Source organism: Aplysia californica, unplaced genomic scaffold (genome assembly GCF_000002075.1).
Source record: "Aplysia californica isolate F4 #8 unplaced genomic scaffold, AplCal3.0 scaffold01429, whole genome shotgun sequence".
Taxonomy (NCBI): Eukaryota; Metazoa; Mollusca; class Gastropoda; order Aplysiida; family Aplysiidae; genus Aplysia; species Aplysia californica.
Genome location: NW_004798699.1, coordinates 18829 through 34686, shown reverse-complemented (window position 1 = coordinate 34686; position 15858 = coordinate 18829). Strand labels below are relative to the sequence as shown.

At 39.6% G+C, this 15858-nt stretch overlaps 1 protein-coding gene and 1 long non-coding RNA gene across 5 annotated transcripts in view; one reads left to right on the top strand and one right to left on the bottom strand.

Moving 5' to 3' along the window:
- The window catches only part of LOC101859907 (brain tumor protein), a 54010-nt gene that overhangs the window by 30463 nt on the left and 7689 nt on the right, over positions 1 to 15858 (bottom strand). For 3 of the 4 annotated variants that reach the window (XM_013090698.2, XM_013090699.2, XM_013090697.2), the window contains exons 2-4: positions 2560 to 2963; positions 2130 to 2252; positions 644 to 760 (exon numbers count right to left, since the gene is read on the bottom strand). In XM_013090698.2, coding sequence (XP_012946152.1) covers positions 644 to 760; positions 2130 to 2252; positions 2560 to 2963 — 644 coding nt within the window. Of the gene's footprint in view, positions 1 to 643; positions 761 to 2129; positions 2253 to 2559; positions 2964 to 14053; positions 14423 to 15858 lie in introns of those variants that run through there. The other variant, XM_005112822.3, reaches the window with a different exon arrangement.
- Positions 10098 to 11452, top strand: LOC106013883. Its single transcript, XR_001185467.2, has 2 exons — positions 10098 to 10337; positions 11109 to 11452. It is a non-coding gene; the product is annotated as an uncharacterized LOC106013883 (long non-coding RNA).

Sequence of the window (15858 nt, the reverse complement as noted above, 5' to 3'; positions counted from 1 at the left end):
TCTGCACTGCAGCCTAATCTTGCTCTCATAAAATCCTTACTGATAGTTTCTAACAACGATTTTCTTTCTTACATACATTTCGTTATTTTAGTAAGAGTTTTACGGCACTTGCAATACAATAAGATCATATAAGAGCCGAAGAATAGATGTGTCCTTCCACACCAACCCGCAATGGATGTTTAGAGAAACAATGGCAGAGTGCAGAAAAAGCAAAATCTAACATATTTCAAATACAACTTATTGCTAAGAGTTATTGTAAATACCCAAGCTTAACCACAAAGATAAAAAGGCAAGTATAGATCCTCAGGAGTGGAATACCCAAAGGCCAACATTGTACTTTTTTGTGTGTTCAGGATGGAGTTGATATGGGGCTGCAAATAATGAACTTTCAGGAAAGGAAGGATTTCAGTTAAAATACAGAAAACTAGAAGCACTGAAAGACAGAAAAAATTGAATTTAAAAAACCCAAAAAAAACCCCTAGCACTCAAGTCAACTTGTAAAACAATCAAACAAAAGGCAACCCAAAGGGGATGTAAGTATCGTGCACATATCATGTTGACTGAAAATCAGCCGATGCACAAACAAAAAATAGATACGGCATTATCATATTATAAGCAAACAAACACAGAACATAATACGTACCACACAGAGACAGCAGAAAAACTTGATTGTCTCAACTGTATGCACAGAGCAGAAAATAGGCTTCCTCAAGTGATCAATTCCTTCCCCACTTGAAACCATTTCATCAAAAGTCACAACCTGAATGAAAAAGGATAAAATAATTATATACAGTGGAACTCAGATTCAACGAGATGAGATAAGATTCCCCGTTTTTTTCCTTCTTTAAAAGTGATAAAAATAACCCGGATTCAACGAGCATTTAAATCAGCAAGCTCAGATAAAACGAGGTCGTTTTCATGGAGAACAGTCCCGGCAGATGTGGCTTTGCTCTTTTTTCTCCAAGAACAAACTTTATCTAATCCCGGAAACCATCTATTGCACCTGCATCGTGAACCATTATTCACTTAGCCGACTGCATGCGACCAATCAGCGGCCGTTTTTCATACCAACACATGCGTTGTTGGCACGCGCACGTGTCTACTCTGGCGTGTGTCGGGGTCGGATGGGCGGCCTGCACACGTGTGGCTGTGTGTGCTGCGTGTCGGGGGAAGGGGGGCGGCAACTAGCAGTCCGGGCGTTGAAAGTCGCAGATACAAACGCGTCAGTCTTTTTTCCTCAACAACTGATCAATATTAGAATGATAAACTAGTCTTGACGTAGATCTACGTAATAAATTGTGCGCTGGTCTATGGAATTTTTAAAAAGTGCCGCATGCTAGGCTCTACACAGCAACACAATTTTTTGGTAAACAATCGAGATGACACAGGCGTGTGCATTTGAAAGAGTCTGTCTTTTTTTACACAGCTCGTAATATGTAGGCATTTCAGGCACTACTTGTGACTTCTCTTTATACATTACTTGCCCAGTGCCCGTAATTATCTACACAAAACCTCATGTTTTCTGTAACGAATACTTGAATTCAACGAGATTTTAGGTCAGGCCCGGCGACCTCGTTGAATCCGAGTTCCACTGTAATAAGTAGGGCTGCCCAACTATAAATTAAAGTGTGAGGGTGGGCTTCTAAGATAGCTCTTTCTCTGTCCCCCCCAAAGGAATAACAGGCTGAGATGAAGATTTGAAGCTCAAGCAGTAATATTACTGAAATTAAAATTTTAAAAACAAACAAAGTAAAAGTAGGTACCACTGCAAGATTTCTGTTACAAAAATGCTTTGCAAAATATAAAACATAACTTCACTAAAGCCCTTGAGTCATTGTGAAAAACTAACACAAAGACAAAAAACAAAAAGGCCAATAAATAACATGCATAATTGGGCAGAAATGTGTAATAGCTGAAATTATGCAAGAGAACTTACTGTGTAGATTGTAATTATTGGCAGTCAGCACATTATAACGGTCACATTTCATTATAAATGATTGATACAGACAATAGACAGTCCAAGCTGTTATATTACTTTTAAAAATGTGGATCATTTTGCAGAACCCCCAACAATACCTAATGAGTGAAAATGAGAGTGGAGAAGGAAAAGTACAGCATAAAAAGCCTACCTTATGATCCTCAAAGCATCTCATGAACTGATGCGCAGTAACACAATTAGGGCAAAGCAAATTTTCACAAGTTCTGCATCTGGCAACAGCATTGTCTCCAGCTTTGCAGCTGGTGCAGCCAATCTGAGGGGGGGAAAAATCATTTTTATTACGAGTATGCATAGATAGTGACTTGCTCTAAAATTATAAAATGAATGAACTGTAACAGTATTTATAAGTTAAAATCTCTCTGGCAGTGAGAGAAAAGTTACAAAAAATCTAGGAACAGAGTACCTGCTTCTCGCCTGCAATAATTTTTTTGTGCCATATTTACATTCATGTTTGAAAAAGAAAAGCAAAGATATACAATTACTATCATTAAAATTCTACTAATTTATACCACATATTCATTTCTTTAAATGTATAGAACACTTTTTACAGCACAACATACCTGTTTCTTTTCACTGGAATCTGACTCAATCATATCTTCCAACACCGTGTCTGAAAGAAGACCTGAAATTCCTTTCTCTCCTAATCTTGTCTTTTGCTCACAGGAAGGACACTTTATGGAATCAGTCATCCATTCTTTAGCAAGTGGACTTGTAGGGGATGAATTTTCTTCTGTTTTCTCTTCCTCAAGTTTCTTCTTCAGGCAGTCTTCGCAAAATTCATGCAAGCAAGACAAGATTTTTGGCGACTTCATTTTGTCGTCACAAATATGACAGACATCAACTGCATGGTCATCTTCCAAAGCTCCATCAAGAACACCATTGGAACTTCCATCCTCCCCTGTTAATGTCAGTTCTGTTGAGGGTGAGACACTCTCGTTGTCTTCGGCGTCCATGGTAACAGTTTCTGAGGAGAAAAATGAGAGCCACAATGTTACACTAGAAAAGCTAAGATCTGACTAGACCTCTTTACCTCAATCTGTCCTTTTTTTCAAAATAAAATCCATCACTATGCTAATTACACAGGTTCCTTTATAAATGCAGACTGTTCACACTGAGAAGCAGAATCAGGCATTCAATATTGAGTCTAGTACATTTTAGAACTTACAGATCACCCACTCTTGATTTGCATCTCAAAATACTATACTGATTAAAATTTATTTTTAAAAAAGCCTAAACAAAGGTAAAAACATGTCTTGAATTATTGCAAAATATTTCTTCCACTTGAGACTGAAACAAATGTTTCCAGGCCAGTAGTTCTTAAAGTTCTAGTATTAGAGACGATCAAAAGTACGTTTACGTTTTCGATGAGTTGAAAAATAACAATTGAGCTAGAACAACCAAATAACCATGGGTGTGAGCAAGAACAAGCAAATGACGAATCAGATATTTATGAAAACATGGCAGGAGCTAGGGGCAATTCAGATAAATCAGATGTAGAACCTACATCTAGAGCCAGACAACAGGCCGAGAGCAAAAGTGACAGTTCGTACACCCGGATTGAAGTAACCTTAAGCACATTTCTAAGAACCTGTGCATATAAAGTTTAATTGATATTTTACAGTAAGGTTTGCTTGTTTTTTAGTAAGAGTTCGGAACTTGCAACACAATAAGGTCAAATAAGTGTCGAAGATTAGAGGTGATACAAGAGAGTAACAAACACACAAAAGGAGGGGAAATAAAGAAGATAGATGTTTGATGGGATTGAAGGAGCAAACCACACCAGAGCATTGACCAACCTCCTGCAGTTAGGTTTGAAATTTGGCCACCTCTATTCTCACCCCGGGTGAGAATAACGCAGGCGAGTCTTTTGGCTATTCTCACCCGGTGGGCATTCACTGTTATAGCCTAGGCCAACCAGTGAAGCGTTCACCCTGAACCACAGAATTCTACACTGTGATAACAGAATTGTAGAATTCTGTGCTGTGAACAAACGTTCTAGATCTATTACTACTGTTAGTGTTAGCCTAAAAGCATGCAATTTTGTCTGTGGCCAGTGGAGAGAGAGAAAGAGAGAGAGAGAGAGAACTTCCGGGCAAAACAAAATGGCGACCCGCGTAGTTCGGCTCGATTCGGAAAGTTAAATAGCCGTAGCATCTTTGTAGATGACCAAATTAATTTTGTTTTGTTTTTAACATCATTTTAATTAAAAACTTTTTCGTCAATTTGATCGTCCACACCGATAGACAGTATTCAGAAAGAGACAGAGAGAGAGAAGAGGGGAGGAGTAAATCTTGGGAGAACTTTCGGGCAAAACAAAATGGCGTGTTTGTATGTGTTGCCATGCTCTCGCATGTGCCTATATATGTGCGTGGGGAAGTTCCGTTTTTATTTTAGCATCAGTTTCTTGCACCGCGGCCTTTTCCTGTTGCTGTAGACTTTTTTTTGCGTCAAACACCTCCCCTCATTTCCGACGCCCTGCAACACTCCTACTTTGAATGAACTTTGATTAGGCTTTCCCCAACAACCACCGACCGGTCCCTTGCTCATGCCGTACTCACGAACTCTCACAGGTTCATTGACCGGTCACGATGACGGGCCCGACAATCTAGAAATTGGAGGACGCGTGTTTTCTTTTTCTCCCCTTTTTTTGTTATTATAGTGACATCAGTGAGAATATAGATTTAACTTTTATGGCTACACTGTGTTTTTACACACAAACTGCAGGTTACAAATTTTTATTAACTGTAAATCTAACGTCAACGAACTATCATCGGAAATTCTGAGCGGTAACGAAAGCGAAAGTAGATTTTGATTTTTTCGATGGAGTCTCGGTATTACACCTATAGTTCCGATTGCCGCCATAGCCACTCATTCACGTGAAACGTACTCTCGGACTGGGGAAAGCCGAACGTACTATCACAAACGCAACCAGTAAAATATGAACTCGGAAGACTTTTCAGATTTGGTTTCGAGGACTTTGTGCATTTTCTCGGGTCCCGGGTAATAAACTCCCGCAGTCCCCCTGTGTAGAATCCTTATTTGGTACTGACAAATTCTCTAAACCATGATAGATTTTAGAATGTTTTGCTTCGATACCGATTTTCCTTCTAGATTCACAATTCTTTTTTCTGGATAAATGAATTAAATGCACAGATTTTCCAGCCGCAGAAAAAAACTGAAGATAGTAGCAATGACAATGAAAAATTAAATTTTCATCCAAATTGCTTAAAAATGGACTTAAATGAAAATAGAGTAAATTCTAAGAACTATGTTTTTAAAAAATTAAAAATCCATTGAAAATAAAAAAGTTATTGGGATTTTTGTTTGCAAAATGTTGGAGGACCTTCATATACAGGAAAAAATCGCCAAAATGTGGGACGTTTTGATGTATTTTGAGGAAAAACTGTTCATAAGTCAGTAATGAATTGGAGCATATGAATGAAACTTGGCATCTCCATGTGATTTTTAGTGCCGAATCTAGTTCTATCACTTTTTCGATGTCTTCATTACTTTGGATCTTAAAGACCGATATTTGCGTGAAATTTGTTGAATTGCGTGACATCGTTTTTACCGCGACGCGATCACCCCTTCTAAAACTCAGTAAAGCGCTATCGGGAAAACCCGCGATGTAGTCATAGGTGACCCATTTGGTTATAGGCAGCCAATCACATGCCGGCTAGCGATCACGCGCCTCTTGCGTGCCGGCACCTCACGTTTGGAATGCGCTATCAAGTTTCTAGATCTAGGGTTTTATCAATGGATGGGTGGTCATTTTAAGTTGGTACGGAAAATCTACTAAACGCAGAGATCTGAAATTTTACAGCAATAAAGAAGACATGTGGGGCGCTTGTGTGGTCGGCGATCAACCCGCAGCTCCGCTTAGTTTTCGAACCGCAGAGGAATTCGCACAAACACGTAATATCTCCGGTTCTAGTAATCGTTCGGTCTTGTACACTGGCATGTCGTTAGTTTAACCTTTCCTCTGGTTGGTTGCCGAGTTTCATTTATTTTCGTCCAGGAGTTTTCCCGTAACTAAACTTAGAAGAGTCACTTCTGATTCCGAGCGGCCCAAAAAATACCCCTCGCGCGGAGGCCGATTTCCGGCACAAGGCGCAGCGGGCGATTGGCATTGCTAAAGATAGACAGAAAGAAAGAATGAATGAAAAGAAGGAGGAAGATAATCTATCGTGAGTAGACAGATTTAAGCCGATATGCACGTGAAAAACTATTGCCGACCGAATGGCACAGATAGACAATGGCCCAGTGTACGAAATGCGCAATTGGCAGTTTCTAATACAACTTATTGCCGAGAGTTGCCGTAAATATCTGACAAGTTACGGAGGCAAGTGCTGATCTCTCTCTCTCTCTCTCATCTCAACGCATGGCGTTGATACGATGATGCAGCAAGTACGGAACTTTCGGAATGTACGGATTTCCGCAAAAACAAAGAATGGAAGCACAGCAGAATGGTTTGGTTTTTTAAAAACTCTCTTGGCACCCATCGAAAATCCGGTAGTTTTGACACCTTATCGGTATGTCGGTAGAACAGGCCCAAAATCGGTATCTACCGGAAAAATCTGTAGATTTAGGCAGCCATGTGATCGTGATCCGAAAAATAGTGATGATCTAGATCTAGATCTGGTCAACAGTTACTGGCGAAGGAACCCCCCCGACCACAAAAATTGATGGAGGAAATACGACATCTATATTTGGGCCAACCACAAGAGGTATGCTTGGTAGGCTCCTTGCTGTAGCTTATTTTACAAAACTAAAAGAAACGATCTTGATCGAAACGGTCGATCATTTGCACTGCCAGTGCTTCCACCAGCTGAAGCTGAAAAGTAAGGAATATTCTGCCGGGGGTCTGGGGGCCCCAGCAGGGTCCAGGGACAGCGTCCCGGGTGGGGGTTCAGGAAGCCCCCGAAGAAATTGAATCTTAGTGCTTTTAGAGGGTTGAAAATGGCATTTGGGAGCCTGTTTGAAGAGATTGCCTAGAGCCCATAACATTTATTTTTTCACCAACATTTTATCTTGTTTGATTTCTTCACCAACATATCTTTCCATTGCTGGCAATGTTTAAGAGCAGGTTCCCCTTTAATTGCTACTATAATTCAATTAATTTGTAGTCGCACCATTGATAGCAGGCAAACCTGGGTATAATGAATAGATGTACCTTCACAATACAGTTGCGCAGGGTACACCCAAATTTTTTCTCAATTTTCCCATCTGAATGTCGCCTGTCACAACCTCAGAACACCACTTCGAATTATTTTTTATTTTACCTACGGCCGGATCGGGCCGATCGCCCGAAACTGAAAACAAACACTTTTGAGGCGACCGAGTCATTATACCGATCCCATCCGTAGTCTCGTGTAGTGGGCACCCGTGTATCAGCATATTATTATTTCTTTCATCGCGGCCCTTATTGCGTTCACGTGCCGTAGAATCTTCGCATTGATAATTTCTCTAGATTTAGATCTAGACAAATTTGCAAAAAAAAGTTTCTTTCTGACAGTAATTTTTTTGTCTAAGTCTAAGATCACAAGTCAATTTACTTGATCAACGCGCAGATTTCCAGCCGCGGCAACAATCCGAAGATAGACAGAAGGAATGAGTGAATGATAGAAAGGAGGAAATTGGCATTAAAGGTTCGCCAGATTTTGATCCATCTGCAGGTAAAAAATGTACTGCCGACCAACCCGCAATCAATCCAAGGGACAAAGCGCAATAATGGCCGATTGCAGGAAAAGCGCAATAATGGCCGATTGCAGGAAAAGCGCAATCTGGCAGGTTTCAATAACTTTAACTTGTTGACAAGAGAATTACCATAAGGGAGTGTATACAGACCCGGTAACCGGGAACAAAGTCACAAAGTATACAGACCCGGTAGGGTAACTCTTTTGTGATTTCGGAAAGTTTCAGCGCCCTCTTGGCTCAGGGCAAACCTAGGTTATTCTAATTTATGGCCTAGGTCTAGATCTAGATCTAGGCAGACGGACATAAATCTTTGGTCGTTTCGAGGCTACCCTAAATCGATCTAGATCTAGATATCCAAATGAAGATTGCGGATGTCTTTTCGATGAACGATCGTTTATCCTCCGTTTTGGAGTTGGAGGAATCACAATTTGAAGAAAAGAACAACGTCATAATTTTAATCGAGCAGCCACCCTCTGTATTTCTCTGCCCCTCTCTCTCTCTCTCTCCTCTGTGTATCGCTCGTCTTCTCTCTTTCTTTCTTTGTCTCTGTCTTTCCCTATTTCCCACTTTATCTTTCTCTCGTTCCCTCCTGCCAACTGGGGCATGTCATACATTTTGCTAGCACCCCCCCCCCCCCCCTCCCTCTCTCTCTCTCACACACACACACGATTTCTACCGGGGCTGGGCGCTGAAACTTTCCGAAATCACAAAAGAGTTCCCCTACCGGGTCTGTATACTTCGTGACTTTGTTCCCAGTTACCGGGTCTGTATACACTTCGTTACCGTAAGGAAGTGGCTATTCTCATCCGGGGTGAGAATAGAAAAACGATCTACCTCTCACCCTGGGTGAGAATTGCCAGCGTAGGCTATTCTCACCCGGTGCGAAACAAGACCTGCTTTTCCTCATTTTGGAATACTGTCTATCGGTGTGGATGATCCAATTGATAAAAGCCAAGAAAAAATTACGTCATAGCACAAAAGTAAGCTAATTTGATCGTCTTCAAAGATGCTATATGGCTATTTCACTGTTCGAATCGAGCCGAACTACGCAGGTCGCCATTTTGTTTTCGAAGTGACTATTTCTCCGAACGTTCGGAGAAATAGTGCCGATCTTTATTTCTCCGAACGGTTTCCGGCTTCCGCTCTGGTCGTGATTGTTTGCCTATTTGCGAGAGTTCGGCGCCAACTTTCATTCCGTCATTCTGCGAGGTCTGGGAAGGAGCAAATCAAAGGTGGTATCTGTTCTCAGCTTCTCCTCCGGCCGTGTGCCCACTGGTTTAGCGAGGCGGGTACTGCCTGAGGCACCCGAGAGACGGAGAAATCTGACCCTCTTTTCTTTTGAGTGGACGGTTATCGTCCATTAAAAAAAAAAAACGGAGCAAATTTTTGGGTTTAGATCTATTTCAATTTTCAAGAGCTAGATCTAGATCTAGTCTAGAGATTTTTAGATGAGTGTAAAAACGTGAAAAAGAAAGGTTTCACAACAGAATGAAATCAAAACTAGAACAGCCCAGAAACAACCACAACAATTAACAAATAAGGGCGTGTGTCCACCTGTCCGAAGAAGATTGACCGTTTTAACCCTAAATGTGCGTAATTTGTTTAAAAAAGTACAGGATATTGCATGGAAATTATGGAACCACACACAGGGGGCCTGCCAGTGTCAGTACCTGTACTTGGTTTTGGTGGAACGCTCTAAACATAGCACATTTAAATCTATACAGGTATATATATTTAGAATCTAATGAAGGTAGGAACATCAAATTAAATGACGTTACACAATACCTTTTGTATGAACATCAAATTAAATGACGTTACACTATACAACCCCCCCCCCCCCCCTTTTCCCCAACAACAAAAAAAATTAATAGAAAAACAACACATCAGAACAATAACAAGAAAAAAAAATACACACCAACAAAATATAACACCACAAAGAGGGAAAAATGAACGAAAAATAAAAGAGGAACAGCAATACAAATCGTATGTAACTGTAACGTATTCAACAAATCAACGTGGTGACAACAAGTGAGAAAGAGACGAAGTGAAGCTAAGTGAACTTCCTTTCAAAAGTAAAGAGTTTCATTTTCTTTTCTTTTTTTTTTTGGACTTTTTCGGGGACCAAAAAATCGAGCCACGATTGATTGGTCGCGGCCTCGACAAACGCAGATGCTAGCTCTATGTGTCGTTATCAATAACCCTCCATAGATCTAGATCTAGACAGCTCACGAGTGAACGCAACACATTAAGTTTAAGAGCAGCACCCTTCATAGGCCACACGTCATATCTGTAGCGAAAAACTGTTTGGAACTGTAGCATTTCTTTATATAAATACGGACATTTTTTGGACCGATTGAACCATATTGTATACGAACAATCTTTGGTAGGCCTATAATTAGGCACTTGGATATCGGCCCGCGCGGCCCGAGATTTTCGTTCACCTGCGGCCGCCGCGTTTTGTGTCAGAAATCGGGCCCCGTGAGGGGGGTACCTATTTGTTTTGTTTCGTTTATAGTGTTCTTTTCAATTTATGGATTACTTCCGCCTATCAAATTAAAGAGGAAAGAAAGGCGCGTATTATGGCGTTTTCCACTTCGGGATCGGTTGTGTGTGTTCGGAGTTACAAGGAGTTAAAAATAAGGTAAGTTCAAGCCTTTATATTTAAAGAGTATATCTTTTTTTTTTTAGGTACTCCTCACAGTCTTTTCTTCAACCTTTTATCTCTTTTATTTGTTAATTTCAATGTTGTACGTTGAGGCATAAGCGTGTGAGCCCTAATTTAAATAGGTCACTCTCCATGAATGGGCATGACCTATTATCGATCGCGCTGCTGAGCGTGAACCGGGAGGTCATGGCGGCCATTGCGGAAAGCGAACTTAACCCACGCTAACGTGTATTGTTGGCGTTTATTACCTCTTAAACGGCATTGAAGAATGTTTTATAGTAGAAGATATGATTCATTTTAAATTTTGGAATGTAATATGTATCACTGTTGTATAATTTTTATGAATTTGCACCATGTAACAATCAGTAAGGAGTCTTGGGTGGGGGGAGGGAAATGTAACAGCCTTGGCCTTGTTTTGTTTCTGTGTTACTGTCACTGTTAGACCATCCATTTCACGCAAGTTTTTACTTATTTTGTGTGCTTATATTGTCTTTAAATATTTTTTCTTCTTAATTGTTTTTGTGTGTGCTTGTTATTTAAATATCTCTTTAAATTTTCATGTACTTTGTCCAGTTTGTTTTAAGATACATGTTTATTAGAAGATGTTTTTTCTCTTGTCTAGTCATCTACACTCTCCCATTACTAGAGTTGTAGTGTGAAAATGTCAAATTTCCATCCACTGCTCACAAATGAATTTATTTACTTCATTGATGAATTCATTGCTTTGCTTTTTTTTTCTTTCCACAGCCCCTGATCACAACCTGCCACTGTTCCATTGGATTTATTGACAGCTCACCAGAATAAATCCTGACTTTAATTAAAATCCAGAAATGCTTGCGGAGTTGGTCGAATTCACAGAAAAACTTGTTTGAACAAGTTGCAAAAAAATTGAGCACTTAAGAAAGCATTTGTTGCAGACAAGAAAAAAAAATTGACATTAATTTAACAATATCAAGTTGGCAGACTGGGTGAACTAAACAATTGCCAGAAATAAAGAAAGAATAAATAAGTATCGTGACACAATTGCGTGCTTCAAAAAACATGTCATATTTCACAACTAATTGTCTTTGAAGAAGTTGAACATTTAAATAAATACAATAAAAATATAATGAAAAACTTGCTGAACAAACTGAAGTAATAAAATTAGAAGAGACTATTGTTTAACTTACAGGGCAATCTCATGAGTTAAAGATGTAAAAGAGAAATCAAAGATAAAGACAGAGTAATTGATCATTTACTCATTTACATGACAAATTAAAACATGAAAGAAACATTCTAACAATAACATGCAAAATGAATTTAAAAAACAGTATTATCATGAATTAAGGTAGACTAAAAAACACTAGATCTAGTTTGCAGCAGCTGTAGACACAAATGTTAACTTTAAAAACTTCTATGCTCATCTTATTTAAGGCGACCAGCTGTTTTGTTAAAATATATTATATTTTTTAATCAGTTTTTTGTTAATTTTACTGATATTTGATATGTAGATGTTCCAAAAGAAAGGCCTTAAAAAGACCTTCAAAATGATACCTCAATTATTGATGTAGCTTAATTTATAAGAAAGTTATGGCAAAATATATTGACCGCAGGACGATGCGGTCACGTTACACAACACAGTGTTACATAATATTACCCAATATTACCCACCACGACATATTTTAAAAATCTCGTCTGACTGTTATTTTGTCCTCAATATCACAAGGTTTCAGAAAATGTTTGGTTTTAGCATGTACGCAGCAGCATATTGAAGCAGCTTACATTTCCCTTATTGTCCTTGCTGTTTCGATCACAAAAATTGCCTTTTTTTTCTATATAGATGTTATCCCCTTGAAAAGATCTTTAAAATGCAATATCTCAAAAACGGTTCAACATAGAGCAATAACTAAGGTAGCGTTGGAATCGTGTCACTGAGCTCTTTGCATTGGTATTGTTTTTAAAGCAATTTGAAAGCTTTGAAATTTTTATCCAAGTGCCTACTATAATATAATTATAGATCTATATTTTATTTTTATTATCCGAAATATGCGGGAAAGGGTGTGATTTCAGAGTGTTCGGAGAAATAGTGCCCAGCTTTATTTTCCCGAAAGTTCGGAGAAATAGTGCCGGCCTTTTGTTTTGCCCGGAAGTTCTCGCAAGATCTACTCCTCCCCTATCTCTCTGTCTCTTTCTGAATACTGTCTATCGGTGTGGACGATCAAATTGACCAAAACAAAGTTCAAAAATGATGTTAAAACACAAAAGTAAATTAATTTGGTTGTCTACAAAGATGCTACAGCTATTTAACTTTTCGAATCGAGCCGAACTACGCGGGTCGCCATTTTGTTTTGACCGTAAGTTCTCGCGCTACTCTCTCTCTGTCTTTCTCTCTCTCCACAAAATTGTACGCTTTCAGTAGGCTAGGCTACAGTTGTAATGGAACGTTTGTTCACGGCACAGAATTCTACAATGTTTCTGTTATCGCAGTGTAGAATTCTGTGGTTTAGGGCGAACGCAAAATTTAGGCTATAACGGTGAACGCGCACCGGGTGAGAATAGCCAAAAGACTCGCCTGCACTATTCTCATCCCGGGTGAGAATAGAGGTGGCCCCAATGCCTTACCGTAAATATCCGTAACTACAAGACGATAGGAAGGCGAGTACGGAATTTCGGCAGTACTGCGCTGTCGCAGTTTTTTTTTTTTTACGGAGGGAGTTGACGATGAAGGAGGAACAAGTACGGAACTGACAGAAAGTACGGATTTCCGTAAAAATACGGAAGAGTGGAAGCACTGACTGCGTTCTTGAACTTTGAAGTTTTCATATCCAAATTGACGTAGATCTAGATATTTAGATTCTAGGCCTACTCGTCTTCTTCTCAGTTTACATAGTGTACAGCATCAGAATCAATCTGGGCGAAAGAAGGGTGCTGTACAATCACAGACAACCGAACCGAACAGTTCTGCATGTGGCAAAGAAAATAATCAGAGATGGCAGGCTGCCGTCGTGCAGCCACCATGACTGACAAAGTGTGAATTCCTCAATGACGTCAAACAAGGTAGCTGTTACTAGATCTATAAATATTTGTTTAGCTTAGCTGTCCGCTTGTCCTAACTACTGATACACTAGACTGGGTCAAGTCTGCAACCTGAGACTGAGACCTAAAAAATGGCCCAGATTCTGGAATCAGGATCTAAAAATCTAGCTTACTTGTCCAATTGATTGAAGATGAGTGCACCTAATAAACAAAAAACAAAAAAAAAGAAATTTAGACTGGCAATTGCATTGTTGCAATGTCTGTAACTGAAAAAGACTCCGGAGTGAGTGGGTAGAAGAAGAAAGTGGAGACATGGCATGGAGTGAGCAGCCCATTTCTTGGGTATGGTCCATGGTGTGCTGCTGACTGGACTGGTAATCTAGATCTAGAAGACAAAAACGCTTGCTTGCTAATGAAAGCAAATTGAAATCGCAGTCGATAAACAGAATTACATTAAATTAAAATTGAAAGCCCATTACAAGTTGGGAATGCAATCTTTTTTAACCTTAGAAGTGCACGGAGCAGGCCAACTTCGCCTCAGAAGAGAGAGGCAACCACCACCACCATCGCACCAGTCTGCCCAACAAGGAAGGTCAACAAATTACCTTACCTAATACACTGTCCAGGTATAAGGACATGCAATTCAATGAACACATGCATTAAATACAAGCATTTACCTGGAATGCTAGATAAATTCGAGCTTGAAAATACGAAGGAATAGCCTTGTAGAGGAAAGATTTGTTCAATTTTTGCGTTCAGACCTCACTTCGCGCCATCTTGATTTTCTTCTGAAATCAACCGTTTGGACATGCGCAGTCAAACACCAAAAAAATGATCGTCGAGACAAGTCACGTGGTTTGTTACGTTTGCGCTGTCGCTCAACAGGTGGCAGCACAGATGGACGAACTTCTTGTCGAAGCTCAGGTTACACCCAACTAATTGTTCTTACTAAATTTGTATATATATATTTTTTATCTTTAGTAAGCGTTTTACAACATTTGTAACCTTATAACACCTTAGATCACGTAAGTGCCAAATATTAGAGGTGTTACAGATATTTGATAGGAAAGAAGGGGCAAACCACAACACAGCATGGCGCATCCACCAACCACCGACTAAATCTGTATCTAATATTAGGCGCTTCTTATCAACATAATTAATAATAAGTAGATATTTATCTCATGACCATCAGCGTATATCGTGGAAACACATTATACGACAACACACGTGAGTACGGAAAACGGAAAAGACAATGTACAACGTAAGAGGCATGTACATGTACTGACACTGTTAGATTTGATTTTGATTGCTCAAAAGTTGACAGCTAACTTTGTAATTTACAGTTTAACTTTGTCTAAGACGACCACCCATTGTCGTCAGAAATAAAGAATGGTCCTCTAGAACAGTTTAATTATATGACGTTTTTAGAAATACAAGGGGCAAGTGAGAGGTGGTCGTTTGTGCGGGTTTTGGCTCGGACAGATGATCGTTAGGGCAGGTTCCATGTAGTTGACAAAATTGATCGATATATGAGAGTATTTTTTCATGTTTTCTTAAAGTTAAATAAATGCCTCCTGCACCACTAAAACAAAAGGCTACTTATGAGAATACCACGTATTGTTTTCAGAGAACGTCAGTCCACCTGACGCTACCTCTGGTTCATGCACAATATGAAAGGCCAACTCATTGGCCCAGGAGAAGAGAGCGGGAAAAAGAAAAACACATCTGCAGAAAGCAAAAGAACGATGGTTCAATGAATTCGGAAGTGATACAATCTGCCTGAGAATTTCCCTTTCAACTTTTTTTTTGGAGGGGCTGGGGGTGTTTGTTTGTTTTGTTTTGTTCTTTTTTGTTGTTGTTTGTTTTGGGTTTTTTCTCTCTATCACAGTGTATTGATTATCTTTCCAAAATGTCCTCAGCTTTCAAAATTGAAAAAAAAACAACAACTAACAATAGGTCTACCGTAGGCAATGACCGATTCTTCGTGACACACAGCACAGACAATTAAATATGGAAGTTACAAATGCTAAATAGTCTGTCAACGACCTCCCCGAAGAGAGTTAATTTTTACTAGACCGCTAAGGTGAAAGAAAATAATGATTGATCGAGCAAAACTCATGGAGTGGGCTCTTTCTCTCCTTCTATTCAAGTTCAAGTAAAGCGAGCTTAGTCTCTATCGGTTGGAGTGACACTTCTTTTCCCATCCTCTCTGCGAACTCTGATTACATCAAACAAATTCTCTGACAACGAACGCGTGTAAGGTATTGGATTCAATTGTGGGTCTTTCGTGTTACAAAAACAAACAAGCAAACAAACCACAAACAAAACAAATCCAACTACACCAACAACAAAACTCGTTCTACTTTGACGAGGAACTCGATATCATTCTTTTTTGTAATCATGCACACCTAGCTCTTGCGTACGTGTGTGTGTGTGTGTGTGTGTGTGTGTGTGTGTGTGTGTTTGTGCGTGTGTGTGTGTG